The 24163-nt window shown below is 42.6% G+C and overlaps 1 protein-coding gene across 2 annotated transcripts in view; it reads right to left on the bottom strand.

Moving 5' to 3' along the window:
- Positions 1–24163, bottom strand: part of LOC121537694 (transmembrane protein 132E-like) — a 404416-nt gene that overhangs the window by 34178 nt on the left and 346075 nt on the right. For both annotated transcript variants that reach the window (XM_045222612.1, XM_045222611.1), the window contains exons 6-8: positions 16885–17090; positions 13516–13795; positions 4314–4508 (exon numbers count right to left, since the gene is read on the bottom strand). In XM_045222612.1, coding sequence (XP_045078547.1) covers positions 4314–4508; positions 13516–13795; positions 16885–17090 — 681 coding nt within the window. The remainder of the gene's footprint in view (positions 1–4313; positions 4509–13515; positions 13796–16884; positions 17091–24163) is intronic.

Raw genomic sequence — 24163 nt, 5'->3', positions numbered from 1 at the left:
ACTATCACATACGCTGCTGCTACTGCTTATTGTCTATCCTGTTGCCTAGTCACTTTACCCCTACCTTTATGTACACTTAGGTTGGAGTCATTAAAACTTGTTTTTCAACCACTCCACAAATTTCTTGTTAACAAACTATAGTTTTGGCAAGTCGGTCAGGACATCTACTTTGTGCATGACACAAGTAATTTTTCCAACAATTGTTTACAGACAGATTATTTGACTTATAATTCACTGTATCACAATTCCAGTGGGTCAGAAGTTTACATACACTAAGTTGACTGTGCCTTTAAACAGCTTGGAAAATTCCAGAAAATGATTTCATCGATTTAAAAGCTTCTGATAGGCTAATTAACACCATTTGAGTCAATTGGAGGTGTACCTGTGGATGTATTTCAAGGCCTACCTTCAAACTCAGTGCCTCTTTCCTTGACATCATGGGAAAATCAAAAGAAATCAGCCAAGACCTCAGAAAAACAATTGTAGATCTCCACGCATCTGGTTCATCCTAGGGAGCAATTTCCAAACGCCTGAAGGTACCACGTTCATCTGTACGAACAATAGTACGCAAGTATAAACACCATGGGACCACGCAGCCGTCATACCGCTCAGGAAGGAGACACGTTCTGTCTCCTAGAGATGAACATACTTTGGTTCGAAAAGTGCAAATCAATCCCAGAACAACAGCAAAGGACCTGGTGAAGATGCTGGAGGAACAGGTACAAAAGTATCTATATCCACAGTAAAACAAGTCCTATATCGACATAACCTGAAAGGCAACTCAGCAAGGAAGAAGCCACTGCTCCAAAACCTTCATAAAAAAGCCAGACTAAGGTTTGCAACTGCACATGGGGACAAAGATCTTACTTTTTGGAGAAATGTCCTCTGGTCTGATGAAACAGAAATATAACTGTTTGGCCATAATGACCATCGTTATGTTTGGAGGAAAAAGGGGGGTGACTTGCAAGCCGAAGAACACCATCCCAACCGTGAAGCACGGGGTGGCAGCATCATGCTGTGGGGGTGCTTTGCTGCAGGAGGGACTGGTGCACTTCACAAAATAGATGGCATCATGAGGAAGGAAAATTATGTGGATATATTGAAGCAACATCTCAAGACATCAGGAAGTTAAAGCTTGGTCGCAAATGGGTCTTCCAAATGGACAATGACCCCAAGCATACTTCCACAGTTGTGGCAAAATGGCTTAAGGACAACAAAGTCAAGGTATTGGAGTGGCCATCACAAAGCCCTGACCTCAATCCTATAGAAAATGTGTGGGCAGAACTGAAAAAGCGTGTGCGAGCAAGGAGGCCTACAAACCTGACTCAGTTACACAAGCTCTGTCAGGAGGAATGGGCTAAAATTCACCCAACTTATTGTGGGAAGCTTGTGGAAGGCTCCCGAAACGTTTGACCCAAGTTAAACAATTTAAAGGCAACGCTCCCAATTACTAATTGATTGTATGTAAACTTCTGACCCATTTGGAATGTGATTAAAGAAATAAAAGCTGAAATAAATCATTCTCTCTACTATTACTCTGACATTTCACATTCTTAAAATAAAGTGGTGATCCTAACTGACCTAAGACAGGGAATTTTTACTAGGATTAAATGTCAGGAATTGTGAAAAACAGAGTTAACATTTATTTTGCTGAGGTGTATGTAAACTTCTGACTTCAACTGTAACTACCTCAATTACCTTGTACCCCTGCACATCGACTCGGTACTGGTAACCCGTGTATATGGCCAAGTTATCATTACTCATTGTGTATTTATTCCTCGTGTTATTATCTTGCTATTAATTTTTTTAAATTCTCTCTGCATTGTTGGGAAGGGCCCTTAAGTAAGCATTTCACTGTTAGTCTTCACCTGTTGTTTACAAAGCATGTGACAAATAACATTTCATTTGAGATCTGTATGTAAAGGCTTGCATATACATTTCCTTCGCTTTAAATAGGCAAATGACGTTATGTACTGTACTCAATACTATATGTTTAGTTTAATAAACTGAACATCCTTTCATTGTTTTCCTGGAACTTATCTACACAATGGACTTCATCAGGACGTAAAATGGCATGAGGCGAAAGTCAAGGTTAGAACTGTAGTTGACAAACTTACCAACCGACATAAATGTATGATGTGTGATTTGCATGTATGATATGTATGATAGTCGTTCACTAAGGAACATTCATGAAGACACGCTGTACAACCCACTTCAAATAATGGTGGTGCTCAAGCTGCAATGCCTTGAGAATATGAATGAATAGAATGTCCTCTTCACACCAATTAGATAAAACATGTTTTAAATGGCTTTCAATGAAAAGAGGTACAGTGGGGGAAAAAAGTATTTAGTCAGCCACCAATTGTGCAAGTTCTCCCACTTATAAAGATGAGAGAGGCCTGTAATTTGCATCATAGGTACACGTCAACTATGACAGACAAAATGAGATTATTTTTTCCTGAAAATCACATTGTAGGATTTGTAATGAATTTATTTGCAAATGATGGTGGAAAATAAGTATTTGGTCAATAACAAAAGTTTCTCAATACTTTGTTATATACCCTTTGTTGGCAATGACACAGGTCAAATGTTTTCCGTAAGTCTTCACAAGGTTTTCACACACTGTTGCTGGTATTTTGGCCCATTCCTCCATACAGATCTCCTCTAGAGCAGTGATGTTTTGGGGCTGTCGCTGGGCAACACGGACTTTCAACTCCCTCCAAAGATTTTCTATGGGGTTGAGATCTGGAGACTGGCTAGGCCACTCCAGGACCTTGAAATGCTTCTTATGAAGCCACTCCTTCGTTGCCCGGGCGGTGTGTTTGGGATCATTGTCATGCTGAAAGACCCAGCCACGTTTCATCTTCAATGCCCTTGCTGATGGAAGGAGGTTTTCACTCAAAATCTCACGATACATGGCCCCATTCATTCTTTCCTTTACACGGATCAGTCGTCCTGGTCCCTTTGCAGAAAAACAGCCCCAAAGCATGATGTTTCCACCCCCATGCTTCACAGTAGGTATGGTGTTCTTTGGATGCAACTCAGCATTCTTTGTCCTCCAAACACGACGAGTTGAGTTTTTACCAAAAAGTTATATTTTGGTTTCATCTGACCATATGACATTCTCCCAATCCTCTTCTGGATCATCCAAATGCACTCTAGCAAACTTCAGACGGGCCTGGACATGTACTGGCTTAAGCAGGGGGACACATCTGGCACTGCAGGATTTGAGTCCCTGGCGGCGTAGTGTGTTACTGATGGTAGGCTTTGTTACTTTGGTCCCAGCTCTCTGCAGGTCATTCACTAGGTCCCCCCGTGTGGTTCTGGGATTTTTGCTCACCGTTCTTGTGATCATTTTGACCCCACGGGGTGAGATCTTGCGATCGAGGGAGATTATCAGTGGTCTTGTATGTCTTCCATTTCCTAATAATTGCTCCCACAGTTGATTTCTTCAAACCAAGCTGCTTACCTATTGCAGATTCAGTCTTCCCAGCCTGGTGCAGGTCTACAATTGTGTTTCTGGTGTCCTTTGACAGCTCTTTGGTCTTGGCCATAGTGGAGTTTGGAATGTGACTGTTTGAGGTTGTGGACAGGTGTCTTTTATACTGATAACAAGTTCAAACAGGTGCCATTAATACAGGTAATGAGTGGAGGACAGAGGAGCCTCTTAAAGAAGAAGTTACAGGTCTGTGAGAGCCAGAAATCTTGCTTGTTTGTAGGTGACCAAATACTTATTTTCCACCATAATTTGCAAATAAATTCATAAAAAATCCTACAATGTGATTTTCTGGATTTTTTTCTCTCAATTTGTCTGTCATAGTTGACATGTACCTATGATGAAAATTACAGGCCTCTCTCATCTTTTTAAGTGGGAGAACTTGTACTATTGGTGGCTGACTAAATACTTTTTTCCCCCACTGTATCTATAGAGAGAAGATGCTACAGTACAGTGTTATGTTCGCTGGCCTTCTGTAATTTCAGGCAGCTAATTTGACAATGTTTATCATTTCGAGCTGACAATGTCTTTTGTCATTGAGTATCTTTGAAGGCCAAAACAAAGTGGGTCTGTACATTTAAGAAGAGCTTTTGTTTCTATGAGTCATGCAGTTGCTGTGGTGTTTTATTAACACGATCAAATGACGTCAAGCTGAATAGGTACCTTGGTGAATATAAACTCACCTATACTCACCTGAGTACCAAACAATATGATGACAGGTTGTTTATGTTTATAAACATATACTTACTGACACCCACACATAAACTTAATGACATCCACACGTATCATCTTATATATTAGTATATTAGTACAGTACCTGCTTTGGTGCAGTAAGTGTCTGCAGGCCAGTTGCCTTGGCAACCATAGTGTGACTGTTGCCAGGGCTGGGCTGTATTGACAGAGCAAGTCCAGAGATGGCATGAACACGAAGTTCCAAAATGGAGACTTTCTCGTCGGTGACGGAAAATGGCGTCTCTCCTAACATGGCCTCCATGGTGAGTGGAGACTCCACCTGCAAACGACAAGAGACCATTTGACTGTCACACCAAGCATTTTGAGTCATGACAGATGGAAATACAGGCAAGTGGGATGGCATGTACATGTGTGTGTGTGTCTGTGCGTCTGTCTTTCTGTCCGTCTTGTGTGTGTGTGTGTGATAGATAAGTCACTTAAGCCAAAACATACACACATGTACATGCCATCCCACTTGCTGATGACCATGCTGCAACTAACAGCCTCCCAGGGCTCGAAAATAATCCACACTTGACTTCTCTTCAATGGGTGGTTAGAAAAAAACTTTAAGTCCATCAGATGGCCTCAGGGCACAAAATACAACATAAAAACCCCACCCATCTCGAGCTAATCCTGGAGCCTTGACAGGTCTGTCTCCATTTGGGGAAAACCAGAGGACTGGCTTTTCTCATTATCCAAATAGCTTGTTCACCTTTTATTTATTACATTTTTTATTTAACCTTTATTTTGACAGGGAGTCATGCTGAGACCAAGGTCTATTTTACAGATGAGCCTGTAATTACAAAAAATATACATACAGTATCAATACATTACGAAAAGCGAAACAGAGATACACAACACAATCATAGAAAACAAACTCTTCAGAAAAAAGGTCCTCAATCAGCCATCAGAATTGCCCTAGAAGCACAAATCATCAAATTTGAGCAGATTTACCCAACTCAGTGGAGATTGAAGGGATCTCCAGAGTTAGTCATCCCTGAGACCAGGTCTGGTAGCTCGTACGTCTGTAAGTTAACAATGAAGTAAGGTACGGCAGAAGTTGTGCAAGACGGCTTTATAAACAAAAAGAGTGCAATGCATCGATTTACAAGAATTCAGAGGGCCAGCCTACTTTCTGATACAGAATGCAGTGATGTGTACTGAATCTATCACCCGCTATAAAGCGTAGTGCGCTACGATAAACTGCGTCCAATGGCTTCACTATAGTGGCAGCTGCATTCATATACAGTGCTGTGAAAAAGTATTTGCCCCCTTTCTAATTTTCTCTACTTTTGCATATTTGTGATACTGAATGTTATCAGAACTTCAACCAAAACCTAATATTAGATAAAGGGAATGTAAGTGAACAAATAACACAACAATTACATATTTATTTCATTTATTTCATAAACAAAGTTATGCAACACACAATTCCCCTGTGTGAAAAAGTAATTGCCCCCTTACACTCAATAACTGGTTGTGCCACCTTTAGCTGCAATGACTCCAACCAAATGCTTCCTGTAGTTGTTGATCAGTCTCTCACATTGCTGTGGAGGAATTTTGGCACACTCTTCCATGCAGAACTGCTTTAATTCAGTGACGTGTGGGTTTTCATGCATGAACTGCTCGTTTCAAGTCCTGCCACAACATCTCAATTGGGATTAGGTCTGGACTTTGACTAGGCCATTCCAAAACTTCCAATTTGTTGCTTTTTAGCAATTTTCATGTAGACTTGATTGTGTGTTTTGGATCATTGTCTTGCTGCATGACCCAGCTGCGCTTCAGCTTCAGCTCACAGACGGATGGTCTGACATTCTCCTGTAGAATTCTCTGATACAGAGCAGAATTCATGGTTCCTTCTATTAAGGCAAGTCGTCCAGGTCCTGAGGCAGCAAAGCATCCCCAAACCATCACACCACCACCACCATGCTTGACCTTGGCATGATGTTCTTACTGTGGAATGCAGAGTTTGGTTTTCGCCAGGCATAATGGGACCCATCTCGTCCAAAAAGTTGACTCAAGTTTGCCAAAAAGCACCTGGATGATCATCAAGACTCTTGGAAGAACGTTCTATGGACAGATTATTCAAAAGTATAACTTTTTGGACGACATGGTTCCAGTAATGCCTGGCGAAAACCAAACTCTGCATTCCACAGTAAGAACATCATACCAAAGGTCAAGCATGGTGGTGGTGGTGTGATGGTTTGGGGATGCTTTGCTGCCTCAGGACCTGGACGACTTGCCTTAATAGAAGGAACCATGAATTCTGCTCTGTATCAGAGAATTCTACAGGAGAATGTCAGACCATCCGTCTGTGAGCTGAAGCTGAAGCGCAGCTGGGTCATGCAGCAAGACAATGATCCAAAACACACAATCAAGTCTACATGAAAATTGCTAAAAAGCAACAAATTGGAAGTTTTGGAATGGCCTAGTCAAAGTCCAGACCTAATCCCAATTGAGATGTTGTGGCAGGACTTGAAACGAGCAGTTCATGCTTGAAAACCCACACGTCACTGAATTAAAGCAGTTCTGCATGGAAGAGTGTGCCAAAATTCCTCCACAGCAATGTGAGAGACTGATCAACAACTACAGGAAGCATTTGGTTGGAGTCATTGCAGCTAAAGGTGGCACAACCAGTTATTGAGTGTAAGGGGGCAATTACTTTTTCACACAGGGGAATTGGGTGTTGCATAACTTTGTTTATGAAATAAATGAAATAAATATGTAATTGTTGTGTTATTTGTTCACTTATGTTCCCTTTATCTAATATTAGGTTTTGGTTGAAGATCTGATAACATTCAGTATCACAAATATGCAAAAGTAGAGAAAATTAGAAAGGGGGCAAATACTTTTTCACAGCACTGTATACGATATCGCCATAATCTATAACCGGTATGAATGTTGACTGAATGATTTGTTTTCTGCTATTTAACGAAAGGCATGACCTATTCCTATAAAGCACAGTTCCCCAACTGGCGGCCCTCCGGTGATTTTATTTGTCCCCCCACTCCAGTTTTCTGAAAAAAATAATCTCCAAGTGATTTTAACTTGGAAAAGCTATTCCAAAGTATTCCCACGCGTAATAGAGAGATATACAATCAGTGGACAGTTTATTAGGTACCCCAACCCGTTCACAAAAATGGTTCGCTCCTACAGACAGTGAGTCACGTGGCCGTGGTTTGCTATATAATGCAGGCAGACAGGCATCCAGTTACTGTTCCATTGAATGCTAGAATGGGCAAAACTAGTGACCTAAGTGACTTTGATTGTGGTATGATCATCGGTGCCAGGCGCGCCAGTTCCAGTGTTACAGAAACGGCCGGCCTCCTGGGCTTTTCACGCATGATAGTGTCTAGGTTTTACCGAGAATGTTGCGACAAACAAAATACATCCAGTCAGCGGCAGTCCTGTGGGCGAAAACAGCTCGTTGATGAGAGGTCAAAGGAGAATGGCAAGAATCATGCAAGCCAACAGGCGGGCCACAAACAGGGAAATAACGGCATCTCGGAACGCACAACTCGTCGTTCCTTGTCACGGATAGGCTATTCCAGTAGACAACAAGAAGCGGCTCAAGTGGGCACGCGATCACCAACACTGGAAATTGAGTGGAAAAACATTGCCTGGTCCGACAAATCCCGGTTCCTGTAGAGTCATGCTGATGGAAGAGTTAGGATATGGCGTAAGCAGCATGAGTCCATGGCACACGTTAGGTCCTTTGATACCAAATGAGCAACGTTTCCATTCCCCAAATAATTCAGGCTGTTCTGGAGGTAAAGGGGGGTCCGACCCAGTACTATATGGGTGTACCTAAGAATGTAAGGAAGGTTTGAAATTATTACGTTTCAGTCAAATATTATATCTGTTTTGTGCTTCTTGCGGTCAATTTGTGGTCTACAAATTATTTGTATTTATGTTCCGGCCCCCTAACCATCCGCTCAAGAAAGAATTGGCCCGCGGCTGAATCTAGTTGATGATCCCTGCTACAAAAGGAAGCCCATGTTAATTCTTAACTAACTCATCAATGTTTTTTTTAAAGATAGCTTTTCGTCAATTCAGATGCCCAGATATTTTTAAGTGAGGGCACAATCAATGTGGGCACCATTCAATGTACATATTGTGCATAAATCATTAGATACATTTTTAAGTGTTTTGGAAAATAACATATACTTGGCTTTACCAGCATTAACTACCAATTTCAGTTCAACAAAGGCTTTCTGCAAAGATTGCTCCAAAAGAGCCTGGTCAATTGTGGGGGCAATAGCATACACAACAGTGTCATCTGCATACAGGTGTATGTTAAACTTTTTTTGCAGATAGACCATCATCACAGCCCTTCTCCCTCTTCAAAACAGCAACTCAGAAGTAGTAAGAGCCCTTTGGCACAGAGATAGAGTTGTCATCCCAATCTGTTGATGACAGTGCACTGAAAATGCTGGACTGTCTGGGAAGGTGACGTGGACATAGAAAAGCACAGTGCAGCGTATCCCATGCTTTTTAGCTCCTTTTTATGATGCCTCACAAAGCGGCTTGACGTCACCGGCCGCATATGCCACCAGAGAGGACAATGCTGTCTGCTTCTGATCCCAAGGTCTGCCGTCAGTGACTCCCAGATGCATATTATCAGGATCAAATTTAACTAACGTGCTGAAAAGTAGAGTTCCAGTTCATTGGCCGTCCATCTCTATACAGCACACTTATTTTTCTCCCCTACGCTCCTGAAAATGTAACAGCAGGGGATAAAAGTAGATGACTACATGACTTATAAAGTTTCACGAAAGGAGGGGAATTCAGTTGAATGATGAAGCACTCGCAGCAGAACCGTTTTTTTGAATTAGGCGGATTGTGTTATATACCTGTGTTTTCTGACTCATTTGAGTAGCAGACGCGATAGCAGAAAATTATCAGGGTGAATAACTGAGCTCTAATGTGGATAATTGTGGATAATTGATTCACAATGAAATGTGTAATTACAACAAACAAAAATAGAAAAAGGTAGAAATAATCCTAGGCATACACATGGACCACTGCTATGGTTTCTGATGGGTAGGCTAGTACTAAGTGTTTCAGTAAAACATTAATTTACATTTTGTTTTAAATAAAGTAACTATTGGATTGTATCTAGGTCAAAGCTAATGTAACACAAAATGTGACTCATATACCACACATACAGTAGGTTCATACAGTAGCTACATGCAGTACATGGGCTCATAGGTTAGGATGCACTTCTCCTGTACTAATAACCATTATCAAGTGTTCCCTCACAAGCGTGGAGCTGACAGAAATTGGTGTTATAAGTGCACCTCAACAATGTCTATGGGCCCTAGTCAAAAGGATTGCACTGAATAGGGAATAGGGTACCATTTGGGACACAGGCAATGGCTCCTGTCTCTTCTAAGCCATTAGCAGGAAACAGAAAGCTTTTATATTCGACAAGGAGAAAGATAAAACATGTATACAGTGCCTTCAGAAAGTATTCACACCCCTTGACTTTCTCTACATTTTGTTGTGTTACAGCCTGAACTGGCCTACACACAATACCCCTTAATGTCAAAGTGTAATTATGTTTTTAGTCATTTTTACAAATGAATTACAAATTAAAAGCTTTGTGCTTAACAAGTCACATAATAAGTTGCATGGACTCACTCTGTGTACAATAATAGTATTTAACATGATTTTTGAATGACTACCTTATCTCTGTACCCCACACATACAATTATCTGTAAGGTCCTTCAGTCGAGCAGTGAATTTCAAACACAGATTCAACCACAAAGACCAGGGAGGTTTTCCAATGCCTCACGAACATCGGTAGATGGTAGATGGGTAAAAATAAAAAGAAGCAGGCATTGGATATCCCTTTGAGCATGGTGAAGTTTTTAATTACACTTTGGATGGTGTTTTAATACACCCAGTCACTACAAAGATACAGGCGTCCTTCCTAACTCAGTTGCCAGAGAGGAAGGAAACTTGAGGCCAATGGTGGCTTTAAAACAGTTGCAGAGCTTAATGGCTGTGATAGGAGAAAACTGAGGATGGATCAACAACAATGTAGTTACTTCACAATACTAACCTAAATGACAGAGTGAAAATAAGGAAGCCTGAACAGAATACAAATATTCCAAAACATGCATCCTGTTTGCAATAAAGCACTAAAGTAACACTTCAAAAAATGTGGCAAAGAAATGAACTTAAAGTCCTGAATACAAAGCGCTATGTTTGGGGCAAATCCAACACAACACATCACTGAGTCCCACTAGGACTAGGGATTGTTTAAGGATAAAAAGAAACGGAATAGAGATAAGCACAGACAAAATCCTAGAGGTAAACCTTGTTCAGTCTGCTTTCCAACAGACACTGGAAGAAAAATTCACCTTCCAGCAGGACAATAACCTAAAACACAAGGCCAAATATACACTGGAGTTGCTTACAAAGACAACATGGAAGGTTCCTGAGTGTCCTAGTTGCAGTTTTGACTTAAATCGGCTTGAAAATCTATGACAAGACTTGAAAATGGCTGTCTAGCAATAATCAACAACCACCTTGACAGAACATGAAGTATTTTAAAAATAATAATGTGCAATGAAGTATTTTAAAAATAATAATGTGCAAATATTGTACAATCCAGGTGTGCAAAGCTCTTAGAGTCTTACCCAGAAATATTCACAGATATAATTTCTGCCAAAGGTGATTCTAACATGTATTGACTCAGGGCTGTAAAACTTATGTGAATTAGGTATTTCTGTATTTCATTTTCAATAAATTTGCAAAAATGTCTAAAAACATGTTTTCACTTTGTCATTATGGGGTATTGTGTGTAGATAGGTGAGCAAACAATATATTTTATCCATGTTGAATTCAGGCTGTAACACAACCAAATTTGGAATAGGTCAAGGAGTATGAATACTTTCTGAATGCACTGTATATAGTATACACTACATGACCAAAAGTATGTGGACACTGCTCGTCGAACATCTCATTCCAAAATCTTGGGCATTCAATATGGAGTTGGTCCACCCTTTGTTGCGATAACAGCCTCCACTCTTTTGGGAAGGCTTTCCGCTAGATGTTGGAACATTGCTGCGGGGACTTGCTTCTATTCAGCCACAAGAGCATTAGTGAGGTCAGGCACTGATGTTGGGTGATTACGCCTGGCTCGCAGTCGGCGTCCCAAAGGTGTTCGATGTGGTTGAGGTCAGAGCTCTGTGCAGGCCAGTCAAGTTCTTCCACACCGATCTCGACACACCATTTCTGTATGGACCTCGCTTTGTGCACGGGGGCATTGTCATGCTGAAACAGGAAAGTACCTTCCACAAACTGTTGCCACAAAGTTGGAAGCACAGAATCGTCTAGAATGTCATTGTATGTAAGATTTCCCTTCACTCGAACTAAGGGGCCTAGCCCGAACCATGAAAAACAGCCCCAGACCATTATTCCTTCTCCACCAAACTTTACAGTTGGCACTATGCATTGGGGCAGGTAGCGTTCTCCTGGCATCCGCCAAACCTGGATTTGTCCGTCGGACTGCCAGATGGTTAAGCGTGATTCATCACTCCAGAGAACGCATATCCACTGCTCCAGAGTCCAATGGCGGCGTGCTTTACACCACTCCAGCCGACGCTTGGCATTGCGCATGGTGATCTTAGGCTTGTGTGCGGCTGCTCGGCCATGGAAACCCATTTCATGAAGCTCCCAACGAACAGTTCTTGTGCTGATGTTGCTTCCAGAGGCAGTTTGGAACTCGGTAGTGAGTGTTACAACCGAGGACAGACGATTTTTACGCGCTACGCACTTCAGCACCCGGCGGTCCCGTTGTTCCTCCTAGACGTTTCCACTTCACAATAACAGCACTTACAGTTGACCGGGGCAGCTCTAGCAGGGCAGAAATTTGACGAACTGACTTGTTGGAAAGGTGGCATCCTATGACGGTGCCCCGTTGAAAGTCACCGAGCTCTTCAGTAAGGTCATTCTACCGCCAATGTTTGTCTATGGCTGTGGCTGAAATAGCCAATCCACTAATTTGAAGGGGTGTCCACATACTTTTGTATATATAGTGTATATAGACTAATTGAGTGAGAAAGTAATGTCTCTCACAACTGTGTAAACAATACAACATCTGACTCTTACGCCTTTCGTAGTGCAGTACTTACACCAAATTTGGTATGTAGGCCCATGGTACACCTCTTAGTTGGTTAAGAGAAGGCTGAGTTATTGATAAATCAGGAAATCAGATTTTACGTGTCCATTTAAATCCACTTCACAATGGCCTATCAACTTGAAACATTTAAGGGTCATCAAAGACTACCATGATGAACCATGTGAAGTTTGGCATTGATATCTTAAAAAAATAAGGAACTATTCTGCCCTACAAAGGCAAAACATAGTAACTACGTATTTTTTCTTCTTCTGGAAAATCTGACTTCAAAGTATATTTCTGTCTAGACAGACAGCAACTTATGATTCTCCATGATATATTCTGATCAATTGGCTTGTTCTTGTGTCAGGAAACTAAATACCACATTAATCAGATAATATACCTGGCCATTACAACAGATAAAAGATTTTTGACCAAATTCAGTTACTTCGTTTTGCCTTTGAAGGGCAGTATTAACAATTCACTTTTGTTCTAGGCTTCTATTAATTTTCTTGGACAGACAGGTCCAGCATCTTTGTGCACCATAAAGTATGCTATAAGCTCGAGATATTTTAATTTCTCCCAGCCTTCAATACGTTTGGTTTTCTAAGCCATTGATCACTCAGGTTGGTAAAGCTGGTAAAATGCACAGTGGGAGACTAGGCAGATGCCCATATAGAGTAAATGCCTATGCAGATGGAGCCATCTTTAAAAGGAAGGACAACCACGGACAGATCTCATTTATCATTTAATCATCGTAGAGGCTTCCTTTACAAATACGAAATGGGTGTATGCAATGAGGAAGAGTTCTACTTTTCTCGCTTTCACATGTCCACTTTGTCTAGGTCAGTGTGCATGAAGCAGAAAATATCTTGTCTCGCACTCACCAAGCGCTTCTGCCTATTACATCTGCACTTTGGTCAAGTGTGATCCAAACACTCTACCTCAGTGTCAAGTTACTATTTGCCTCTATGGCCCTAGCCTATAACATTTTTGAGTGCAAGAACATCAATTAAGTAAAGGAGACAATTGAAAAAAGATATTTCATTTCTCAGACTTTGGAGACCTAGCCAATGTTCTTTAACTTCAGCACAGTGAATCAAATTGAAAGAAGCTACTTCACTTTTCATACTTCGGAGAACTAGTCAAGGTTCTATACCTTCAGTACAGTGGACCCCAGCTCTAGGCCCACCAGCACAGTGTGGTCCACCAGCTCGGCTATCCTGGGGTCGACCACCTTCAGCGAATCCTGCACCAGGTCGGTCACATCCACCTGCCAGTCGGGCCCCAGCATGGTGATGACCTGGTCGGTGCCCTCGGTGGAGGTGGTGTGGAACTGGGTCAGCACCTTGACCAGGGTGCGCTGGTACTGCAGGGTGCAGCCCCGACTCACCCGCCGGTCATCCTCGTCGTCATCCGTATCACTGTCTCTGGCGCTCCTGATAGAGAGAGGGGGGTGACAAATGGTCAATGATGTTAGTATCAATACCGTAACCATGGTCAATATCGTTGCCAGTATCAATTCCATTACCAGTGTCAATACCAGTGTCAATACCCATCTCAAAACTGTAACCATTGTCAAAGTTTACAACAAAGGGGAAATATATAAAAATGTATTTGCTTTAGTATTTACTAAACAGCTTCAGCAGTTCATCATAACCTTTAATTATGCATAATGTTTACTTAATATGTTTGTGGAAGATGCTGTCGTGTAGTTAAATCCTGCGTCCTGTTTCGGGAGATTATGTTATTCATTGCTTCTTATCATTATATAATTAAAATCATAGCACTTGATGTGATGAGAGGCCCAACACTAATCCATATGGAGGACATTTGTTACAGTCTCTGTTCCAATGTGCCCTTTCTGAGGGAAAAGTACTACAAGCCGGCACAAAAGTCCTCCAAAAACGACTTGGACGTGTGTCTTTCGTTCTTTCCTCAGCAGTCTGACAAGCTGCCGGCTTTCCCCAAATGCTAAAAAGCCCTCTTCTGTTTCCAAGGCTAATTAATCTTTGCTTTGACTTTTCCTTTTGGATAACTTGAGAAGCAGGAGCGGCAGTGAGCAGTTAGTGACTAACAAAGCATATACCATCCATTGATTCCAGGAGCCCGCCTGAATATCAAGCAGGCCCGTCCCGTGTTCCCTAAAAGGTCTGAAAATATTCGAACATGCATCACGTCCCCTGGCTGGCTAATGCTAGACATTTAAGGCTAAAATGTGCTGTTCGCCTGTGTTTCTCATCTTGTACAACAAAGCCGCAATGGCAGTTGAGAGACGAGAGTGTAGACGAGCGTTCAGTTAAGACTAGGGTAAACCCAAGAGAAAGTGTGACTCTCTTCATTGAGTTTCATGACTCTCGCACAGGTCAGAGAGAGTTTACCCCTTTTTTTCCTCTTTTAGAACCCATTACTGGATAACACAGCCAGTGAGCAATGCGGCAAAGTAGCGAACACACACTGCGGTACAAGACACCTGCCCTTGATAAAACGTAGGGCTTAAACAGCATTGTGTTTTAGAGAGAGCGAGAGAGCGCGAGAGAGCGCGAGAGAGAGCGCGAGAGAGAGAGAGAGAGAGGGGCAAATGGCTTGTGTTCCGGGGGGGAAAATTAATATTGTAAAAAATAACACACTAAAAAAGTTTAATACACAGTGCAGTTTTTTTGTCCTTGTTCTGACCACATTGCAAACATCTACGTACAGCTGAAGTCGGAAGTTTACATACACCTTAGCCAAATACATTTAAACTCACTTTTTCACAATTCCTGACATTTAATCCTAGTAAAAAATCAGTCAGTTAGGATCACCACTTTATTTTAAGAATGTGAAATATCAGAATAATAGTAGAGAGAATGATTTATTTCAGCTTTTATTTCTTTCATCACATTCCCAGTGGGTCAGAAGTTTACATACACTCAATTAGTATTTGGTATGTTCATCTCTAGGAGACAGAACGCGTCTCCTTCCTGAGCCGTATGACAGCTGCGTGGTCCCATGGTGTTTATACTTGCATACTATTGTTTGCGTACTACAGATGAACGTGGTACCTTCAGGCGTTTGGAAATTGCTCCCAAGGATGAACCAGACTTGCGGAGGTCTACAATTTCTATTATGAGGTCTTCGCTGATTTATTTTGATTTTCCCATGATGTCAAGCAAAGAGGCACTGAGTTTGAAGGTAGGCCTTGAAATACATCCACAGGTACACCTCCAATTGACTCAAATGATGTCAATTAGCCTATCAGAAGCTTCTAAAGACATGACATCATTTTCTGGAATTTTCCAAGCTGTTTAAAGGCACAGTCAACTTAGTGTATGTAAACTTCTGACCCACTGGAATTGTGATACAGTGAATTATAAGTGAAATAATCTGTCTGTAAACAATTGTTGGAAAAATGACTTGTGTCATGCACAAAGTATATGTCCTAACCGACTTGCCAAAACTATAGTTTGTTAACAAGAAATTTGTGGAGTGGTTGAGAAACAAGTTTTAATGACTCCAACGTTAGTGTATCTAAACTTCCGACTTCAACTGTAAGTGCTTAATGTTTTGCCAAAATGGCGTAATGACATTTGGTGATACAATTCTCTTGCCATTCAATAACAAAATCAACCATAAAAAGCCTTCTGTAGTTAAGTTTTTTTCATATTCCCTACAAAATATGAATACACAATAGTTAATTGTGATTCATGGTTCAGAAAATGTGAAACCCTAGGGGCCTATTTCCCAGACACTGATTAAGCCTAGGATTAAGAACCATTCTCAATCGAAAATCTCTATTGAAATAGGTTTTTCAAAACTAGGTTTAATCTGTGTAAGCGAAACCGGCCCTAAAAACATGCAATGAATTTATTGTCAGTCTGATCTAAAATTGGCTTAACATCCTGTTCTCAGCAAACGTCATAGTTTAGTTCAATTATTTAAGAGGGATAAGTTTGATTACTTGAAACCATGGGTTGGCTTAAACTCTAATAAAACATGTAGTAATTGTGCTAAGAGGCCTAAACATTGCTTAGGCAGGTTTTCTTACGATCCCGTCCCTAGAACGACATTGTTGTGGAAAACACGATCCACAGATCTAGGCAGTGACTTTTTACAGTGTAATAATACATCTTTAATCAAGCAGCTGCAGGGGAGATCTGTCACTGATCACAGTCAGGGAAGAACTCGGAGGGGAGATGGTTGCATGTCTCTCATATAGAAGGTGATAATACAATCCTATTTGTTACACAACAGTTTATTTAAACAAGCAACAGTCCCAGAACATTATGGCCTTGTGTTAGGGTGCAAACATAACAGGAGTCTATGAAATGCAGTTCATCACAGAACAGAGAATAAACCTTGAGAAGTTACAACAGCTCACCCCAAATTCTGCCACCACAACATGTAACATATGAAACAATCAAAACATGGGGTGCACAATTGAGACGATACATGACAGATGATACAGTAACCTCAAATTCAGTAAAAGAAACATCAAAACAGCAGTGCACTCCATGTTTGGTGTGTTTCGTGTGTGGGCGAGTCCTACCTGCGGTCAGGAAGAATGGGTACCCTCCAGCCCTTGATGAAGCTCAGGTTGCTGTCGGACAGTTCCACTTGGAGGGGGAGTTTGGGCACCCACACGGTCAGCTCCAGGGGGGCACTGAGGTGCTCGTAGCTGAAGATGACCCGGGCGTTCATTGAGCCCCGTGTCTCCTTCCCGTTCACAAACACGTAGTCACAATTCATGGACACCTGCGAAAGACAGAGGTGAAGGGTCAAGATTCATATATATGATAATGGATCTGTCATTGATATGGGTGATATAGTACCGTATGGATGCAGGAGTGTTGTCAACCACCTACAGTATATTCGGAAAGTATGCAGACCCCTTGACTTTTTCCACATTTTGTCACGTTACAGCCTTACTCTGAAATTGATTAAATTATATTTTTCCCTCACCAATCTACACACAGTACCCCATAATGACTAAGCTAAAACAGGTTTTTAGAAATGTTTGCAAATTTATTAAAAAAAATAAAGAAATACCTTACATAAGTATTCAGACCCTTTGCTATGAGACTCAAAATTGTTTCCATTGATCATCCTTGAGATGTTTCTACAACTTGATTGGAGTCCACCTGTGGTAAATTCAATTGATTGGACATGATTTGGAAAGGCACACACCTGTGTATATAAGGTCCCACAGTTGACAGTGCATGTCAGAGCAAAAACCAAGCCATGAGGTCGAAGGAATTGTCCATACAGCTTAGAGACAGGATTGTGTCGAGGCACCGTTCTGGAGAAGGGTACTAACACATTTCTGCAGCATTGAAGGTCCCCAAGAACACACTGGCCTCCGTCATTCTTAAATGGAAGAAGTTTGGAACCACCAATACTCTTCCTAGAGCTGTCCACCCAGCCAAACTGAGCAATTGGGGGAGAAGGGCCTTGGTCAGCGAGGCGACCAAGAACCCGATGGTCACTCTGACAGAACTCCAGAGTTCCTCTGTGGAGATGGAAGAACCTTCCAGAAGGACAATCATCTCTGCAGCACTCCAATCAGGCCTTTATGATAGAGTGGCCAGATGGAAGCCACTCCTCAGTAAAAAGCACATGACAGCTGCTTGGAGTTTGCCAAAAGGCACCTAAAGGACTCTCCGACCCTGAAACAAGATTTTCTGGTCTGATGAAACCAAGATTGAACTCTTTGGCCTGAATGCCAAGCGTCACGTCTGGAGGAAACCTGGCACCATCCCTACAGCGAAACATGGTGGTGGCAGCATCATGCTGTGGGGATGTTTTTCAGCGGCAGGGACTGGGAGACTAGTCAGGATCAAGGGAAAGATGAATGGAGCAAAGCAAAGTACAGAGAGATCCTTGATGAAAACCTGCTCCAGAGCGCTCAAGACCTCAGACTGGGGCAAAGGTTCACCTTCCAACAGGACACAACCCTAAGCACACAGCCAAGACAACGCAGGAGTGGCTTCGGGACAAGTCTCTGAATGTCCTTGAGTGGCCCAGCCAGAGCCCAGACTTTAACCCGATCGAACATCTCTGGAGAGACATGAAAATAGCTGTGCAGCGACGCTCCCCATCCAAACTGACAGAGCTTGAGAGAGGATCTGCAGAGAAGAATGGGAGAAACTCCCCAAATACAGGTGTGCCAAGCTTGTAACATCATACCCAAGAAGACTCAAGGCTGTAATCGCTGCAAAAGGTGCTTCAACAAAGTACTGAGTAAAGGGTCTGAATACTTATGTAAATGTGATATTTCCGTTTTTAATTTTTGTAATACATTTGTAAAAAATTCTAAAAACCTATTTTTGCTTTGTCATTATGGGGTATTGTGTGTAGATTCATAAGGAAATATTTTTAAAATCAATTTTAGAATAAGGCTGTAACGTAAGAAAATGTGGAAAAAGATGACTGATTGTGATTTATCTTCAATGCTCGTATCAAATAATAACTTCATAATTTAATATTTATAATTGTCTAACTCTGGCCTCCCGAGTGGCACAGCGGTCTAAGGCACTGCATTGCAGTGTTGAGGGATCACAGTCTGGGGTTCGATCCCAGGCTGTGTCACAGCTGGCCGTGACCGGGAGTCCCATAGAGCGGCTCACAATTGGCCCAGCATCGTCCGGGTTAGGGGAGGGTTTGGTCGAGGGGCTTTCCTTGGCTCATCGCGCTCTAGCGACTCCTTGTGGTGGGCCGGGCGCCTGGAAGCTGACTTCAGTCGTCAGTTGAACAGTGTTTCCTCCAACACATTGGTGCAGCTGGCTTCCGGGTTAAGCGAGCGGGTGTTAAGAAGCAGCGCAGCTTGGTGGGTCATGTTTCAGAGGACACATTGGGGAGTTGCAGTGGTGAGACAAGATTGGATCGCAATTGGATATACAGTGGGGAAAAAAAGTATTTAGTCAGCCACCAATTGTGCAAGTTCTCCCACTTAAAAAGATGAGAGAGGCCTGTAATTTTCATCATACCTACACGTCAACTATGACAGACAAAATGAGGGAAAAAAATCCAGAAAATCACATTGTAGGATTTTTAATGAATTTATTTGCAAATGATGGTGGAAAATAAGTATTTGGTCAATAACAAAAGTTTCTCAATACTTTGTTATATACCCTTTGTTGGCAATGACACAGGTCAAATGTTTTCTGTAAGTCTTCACAAGGTTTTCACACACTGTTGCTGGTATTTTGGCCCATTCCTCCATGCAGATCTCCTCTAGAGCAGTGATGTTTTGGGGCTGTCGCTGGGCAACACAGACTTTCAACTCCCTCCAAAGATTTGCTATGGGGTTGAGATCTGGAGACTGGCTAGGCCACTCCAGGACCTTGAAATGCGTCTTACAAAGCCACTCCTTCGTTGCCCGGGCGGTGTTTGGGATCATTGTCATGCTGAAAGACCCAGCTCATCTTCAATGCCCTTGCTGATGGAAGGAGGTTTTCACTCAAAATCTCACGATACATGGCCCCATTCATTCTTTCCTTTACACGGATCAGTCGTCCTGGTCCCTTTGCAGAAAAACAGCCCCAAAGCATGATGTTTCCACCCCCATGCTTCACAGTAGGTATTGTGTTCTTTGGATGCAACTCAGCATTCTTTGTCCTCCAAACACGACGAGTTGAGTTTTTACCAAACAATTCTATTTTGGTTTCATCTGACCATATGACATTCTCCCAATCCTCTTCTGGATCATCCAAATGCACTCTAGCAAACTTCAGACGGGCCTGGACATGTACTGGCTTAAGCAGGGGGACACGTCTGGCACTGCAGGATTTGAGTCCCTGGAGGCGTAGTGTGTTACTGATGGTAGGCTTTGTTACTTTGGTCCCAGCTCTCTGCAGGTCATTCACTAGGTCCCCCCGTGTGGTTCTGGGATTTTTGCTCACCGTTCTTGTGATCATTTTGACCCCACGGGGTGAGATCTTGCGTGGAGCCCCAGATCGAGGGAGATTATCAGTGGACTTGTATGTCTTCCATTTCCTAATAATTGCTCCAACAGTTGATTTCTTCAAACCAAGCTGCTTACCTATTGCAGATTCAGTCTTCCCAGCCTGGTGCAGGTCTACAATTTTGTTTCTGGTGTCCTTTGACAGCTCTTTGGTCTTGGCCATAGTGGAGTTTGGAGTGTGACTGTTTGAGGTTGTGGACAGGTGTCTTTTATACTGATAACAAGTTCAAACAGGTGCCATTAATACAGGTAACGAGTGGAGGACAGAGGAGCCTCTTAAAGAAGAAGTTACAGGTCTGTGAGAGCCAGAAATCTTGCTTGTTTGTAGGTGACCAAATACATATTTTCCACCATAATTTTCAAATAAATTCATAAAACATCCTACAATTTGATTTTCTGGAGAAAAAAATTCTCGATTTGTCTGTCATAGTTGACGTGTACCTATGATGAAAATGACAGGCCTCTCTCATCTTTTTAAGTGGGAGAACTTGCACAATTGGTGGTTGACTAAATACTTTTTTTCCCCACTGTAACTCATGATATATGGCTGGCTGGCTAGTGGCTTGTGTAGATATTTTTGTATGGTCGTTAGCTAGAGTGTAGACTACCTGTGTTGCTGCTGCCCTGACACACGTGCAACTCCCGACTGAAGAAGGGATGGAGTTGGATCGGAGGGTAGTTGATGCAGCCGGGCCTCTCTCTGTCTTTCTGCCTCTCTCTGCTGCATGTATCAGCCAACCAGACCCAATATTGATGATGATGTAGGCTAAATCAAGCGTTATCAAGTGTTAATCAAATGTTATGCTGCTGGGGCAGTACTGTTGATATTTAAACTAGGTAGCTAGCTGCACACACTCGACCGATGTCCGCATCTCTCAAGCCATATGCATTTTTAGATACTGGGCACGCGCAATCTCCGTAAAGGGCAGACTGGGAAAAAGGCGCAACCGGGCTCTGTTCAGATCAACAGGTGCAACCAACGGACGGGATGGGGGGGGGGTTGAACTTGACAACGTTACGACAAATTGCGGTAGGCAGTGGGTTCCGAACAACTAGAGTTGTGTTTGGGACTCATCCCAGGACACTAGCAACGTCTCCTCGCCTCCAGTCATCCTACTTGGCTAAGACTACGTCCCAAATGGCACCCTATTCCTTATTTAGTGCACTACCTTTGTTCCGGCACATAGGGCTCTGGTCAAAAGTAGTGCACTACATAGGCCATAGGGAGCCATTTGGAATACAGCCTAAATGAATGGAAATGGATGGTAGGCCTTGCACCAGATAATGCAGCTAAAGTAAACTCTAAGGTCTGGAGAAACGGTGGCAACCAGACTAGGCCAGATAAGAGAAGCGTTTCAAAAGCATCCTTCAGAGCTATTACTGTGCTTTGTAGCCTATTGATTTTGGTGTACCAGTAAGAGTATGAACATCCATTGATCCATCCCTGGGGGGTTCAAAAGGAACTGAGTCAAGAACAACAATGACAAAACATTTATACAAAAACATTTTTAGGGGGAAATTATACCACCACCCAAAAGGGCAAAGGGGCATGTGCTCTGTACAGGTAGAGCCCTATCTATGCACGCGTCTGCTTGCCAGGCTTAGATACTATACAGAGCAAAGGACATACCTGCACGCCCACCCACACATAGACAGACATATAAGGTACCGTCATCCTCTGTACCAAAACCACAGTGCACCCTCCACACCTGTGACCTACCACTCTAGGCCTCCCCTTCACTATAATGCTAACACCAGCCTCCCTATCACTCTCACTCACTTTGTTGATACGCCCTCGCTAACTGCACCATCCCAAACTATCCCAGCTCCTGCAGGCAGCTAATAAACTTGTCTGGCTAATTGTGAGTCAAAAGCTGTTAATGACTACAGGGGTCAGAAGCCCAGCGGGGGTCCGTGAACGTGCTTTAATGCACGGAGCCACGAGCTGCCGTCGCTACACAGCACTCTAATGTGCTGTGGCACCTTCCATGGTGCCAACAGATTGACTGGGTCGGGGCAAAGAAAGACAGGGTGGGCACTGCCAACTATGGTGGCATCCAGGCATCCAGTTTAAACCCACAGGCAGAGATGCAGGATCAAAAAGGATCACCACCCGCCTGCAGCACAGTATATATTGTGGTCCTCTGTAGCTCAGCTAGTAGAGCACGACGCTTGTAACGCCAGGGTAGTGGGTTCGATCCCTGGGACCATCCATACACAAAAATGTATGCACGCATGACTGTAAGTCACTTTGGATAAAAGCGTCTGCTAAATGGAATATTATTATTATTATTATTATTATTATTATTATTATTATTATTATATCCATATCGTTGAGGCGCATGCATGTGGAAAACAGAAGGTTGGTGGGGTGACCTGATAGTGCTTATTCTACTGACTAATGCGTATGGATCTAATGAGAAACAATGATCACTGTTTAATGATGTACATCCCATGCTGGCCAGCCTCTGCTTACACTCTTAACTTCAATATGTGCATCCAAACAGGATTTAGGCCTGTAATGAGTTCCGTGTGATCGCATGAGACGTTTCAATGCATGACAATACCTCATGCAGACTGTAGGCCTATCAATGCCACCTGTTTGGTTCCTGGAGGTGCAGTAGATGGCAAAATAAAACATAACTTGGGCTGTGTTCATTAGGGCACGCAAAATAAAATGCTTTAGAATGTTTTATTGGAAGAATTCAAGTAGTCCTAGTGGGCCCTAATGAACACACCCTGTTCTGTTACTGTTGCCCTTTACTTACCATTATGAAAACCTACTTTAATTGATGGAAGGTATGGTAAGATAATCAATAGACCGCTCTTTAAAAAATACCCCATAACTTATTAATCGACAGAGGAGCTCATTGCGAAACACATCACGTTTCATTGCCTTATCTATTCATACATGATTTCTTGGCCAGCAAGCTCCAATTGACTGGATTACATCCTCATTGTGAAGCTATCAACAATAATAAGACAACTTCTTCAAGACCTCTCATATACAATACCACAGCAGACAGCAAGGAGACAATACTGAAGACAGTATACCACTCATGTGTACTTATCTCACTGCCTCACAAAGCATTTCTTATATAAGCCTGGTCACTGGCTGAAGGTGAAGGTGTCACATTGGTGTGAGAGTGCAGAATGGAGGAAACTGCGGGCTTGCCAGAGCAAGGGTTGGATGACCACTGGCGTGGAACAGTGCACGCACGCACGCACACACACACACACAGCCCTGGGAGAAAGGATCAGCTGGGGGAGTCATGTCGTCTCCTGCTCGCTGACAAATCCCCAGCCCTCACCTCCACTCGCTCAGCCTCCCCCTCCGCTGCCTGTCTCCTCCCCATACTGCCTCCCGTACTCGTGCACTCCTCTCACCCCGAACAACACAACATAAAACAACACAACAAACCCCTGTCTGAGCAGAGCACAGATGTGTGCTTTAATAACCATCCCACTGTGCTCTCTCTCTCGCACACGCACGCAAACACCATCCACTGTACAGTCAAATGGGATTGGGTTATCTGCCAGCGCTGACATATATCCTGGCCTATTTATTTCAAAAGGGGAAAAACAAACAAAGAAATGAACGCCTCAGCAAAGAGAAATGAGCACAGCGTAACCTTTTCCAAGTTGGGTACAAAAACAGAACAACGGCAGGTTGGCGAATACCCGAAGCACATTTGCAATTCACAACCTATGTGATCATGGTGCGGCTTGGTTTATATAACAAGACATTCTCTATGTGCTTTACTTATAGACCGAGCGGAGCCTATTGTTTTGAGTGTCCCACAGATTCACCTAGGCTACACGAATACAATAATAAAATATAAGAGTAATCTGATTAGAATAGATC

Source organism: Coregonus clupeaformis, chromosome 9, assembly GCF_020615455.1.
Source record: "Coregonus clupeaformis isolate EN_2021a chromosome 9, ASM2061545v1, whole genome shotgun sequence".
Classification (NCBI taxonomy): domain Eukaryota; kingdom Metazoa; phylum Chordata; class Actinopteri; order Salmoniformes; family Salmonidae; genus Coregonus; species Coregonus clupeaformis.
The sequence above is the reverse complement of the archived record's forward strand: the minus strand, read 5'-3'. Positions and strand labels throughout refer to the sequence as shown.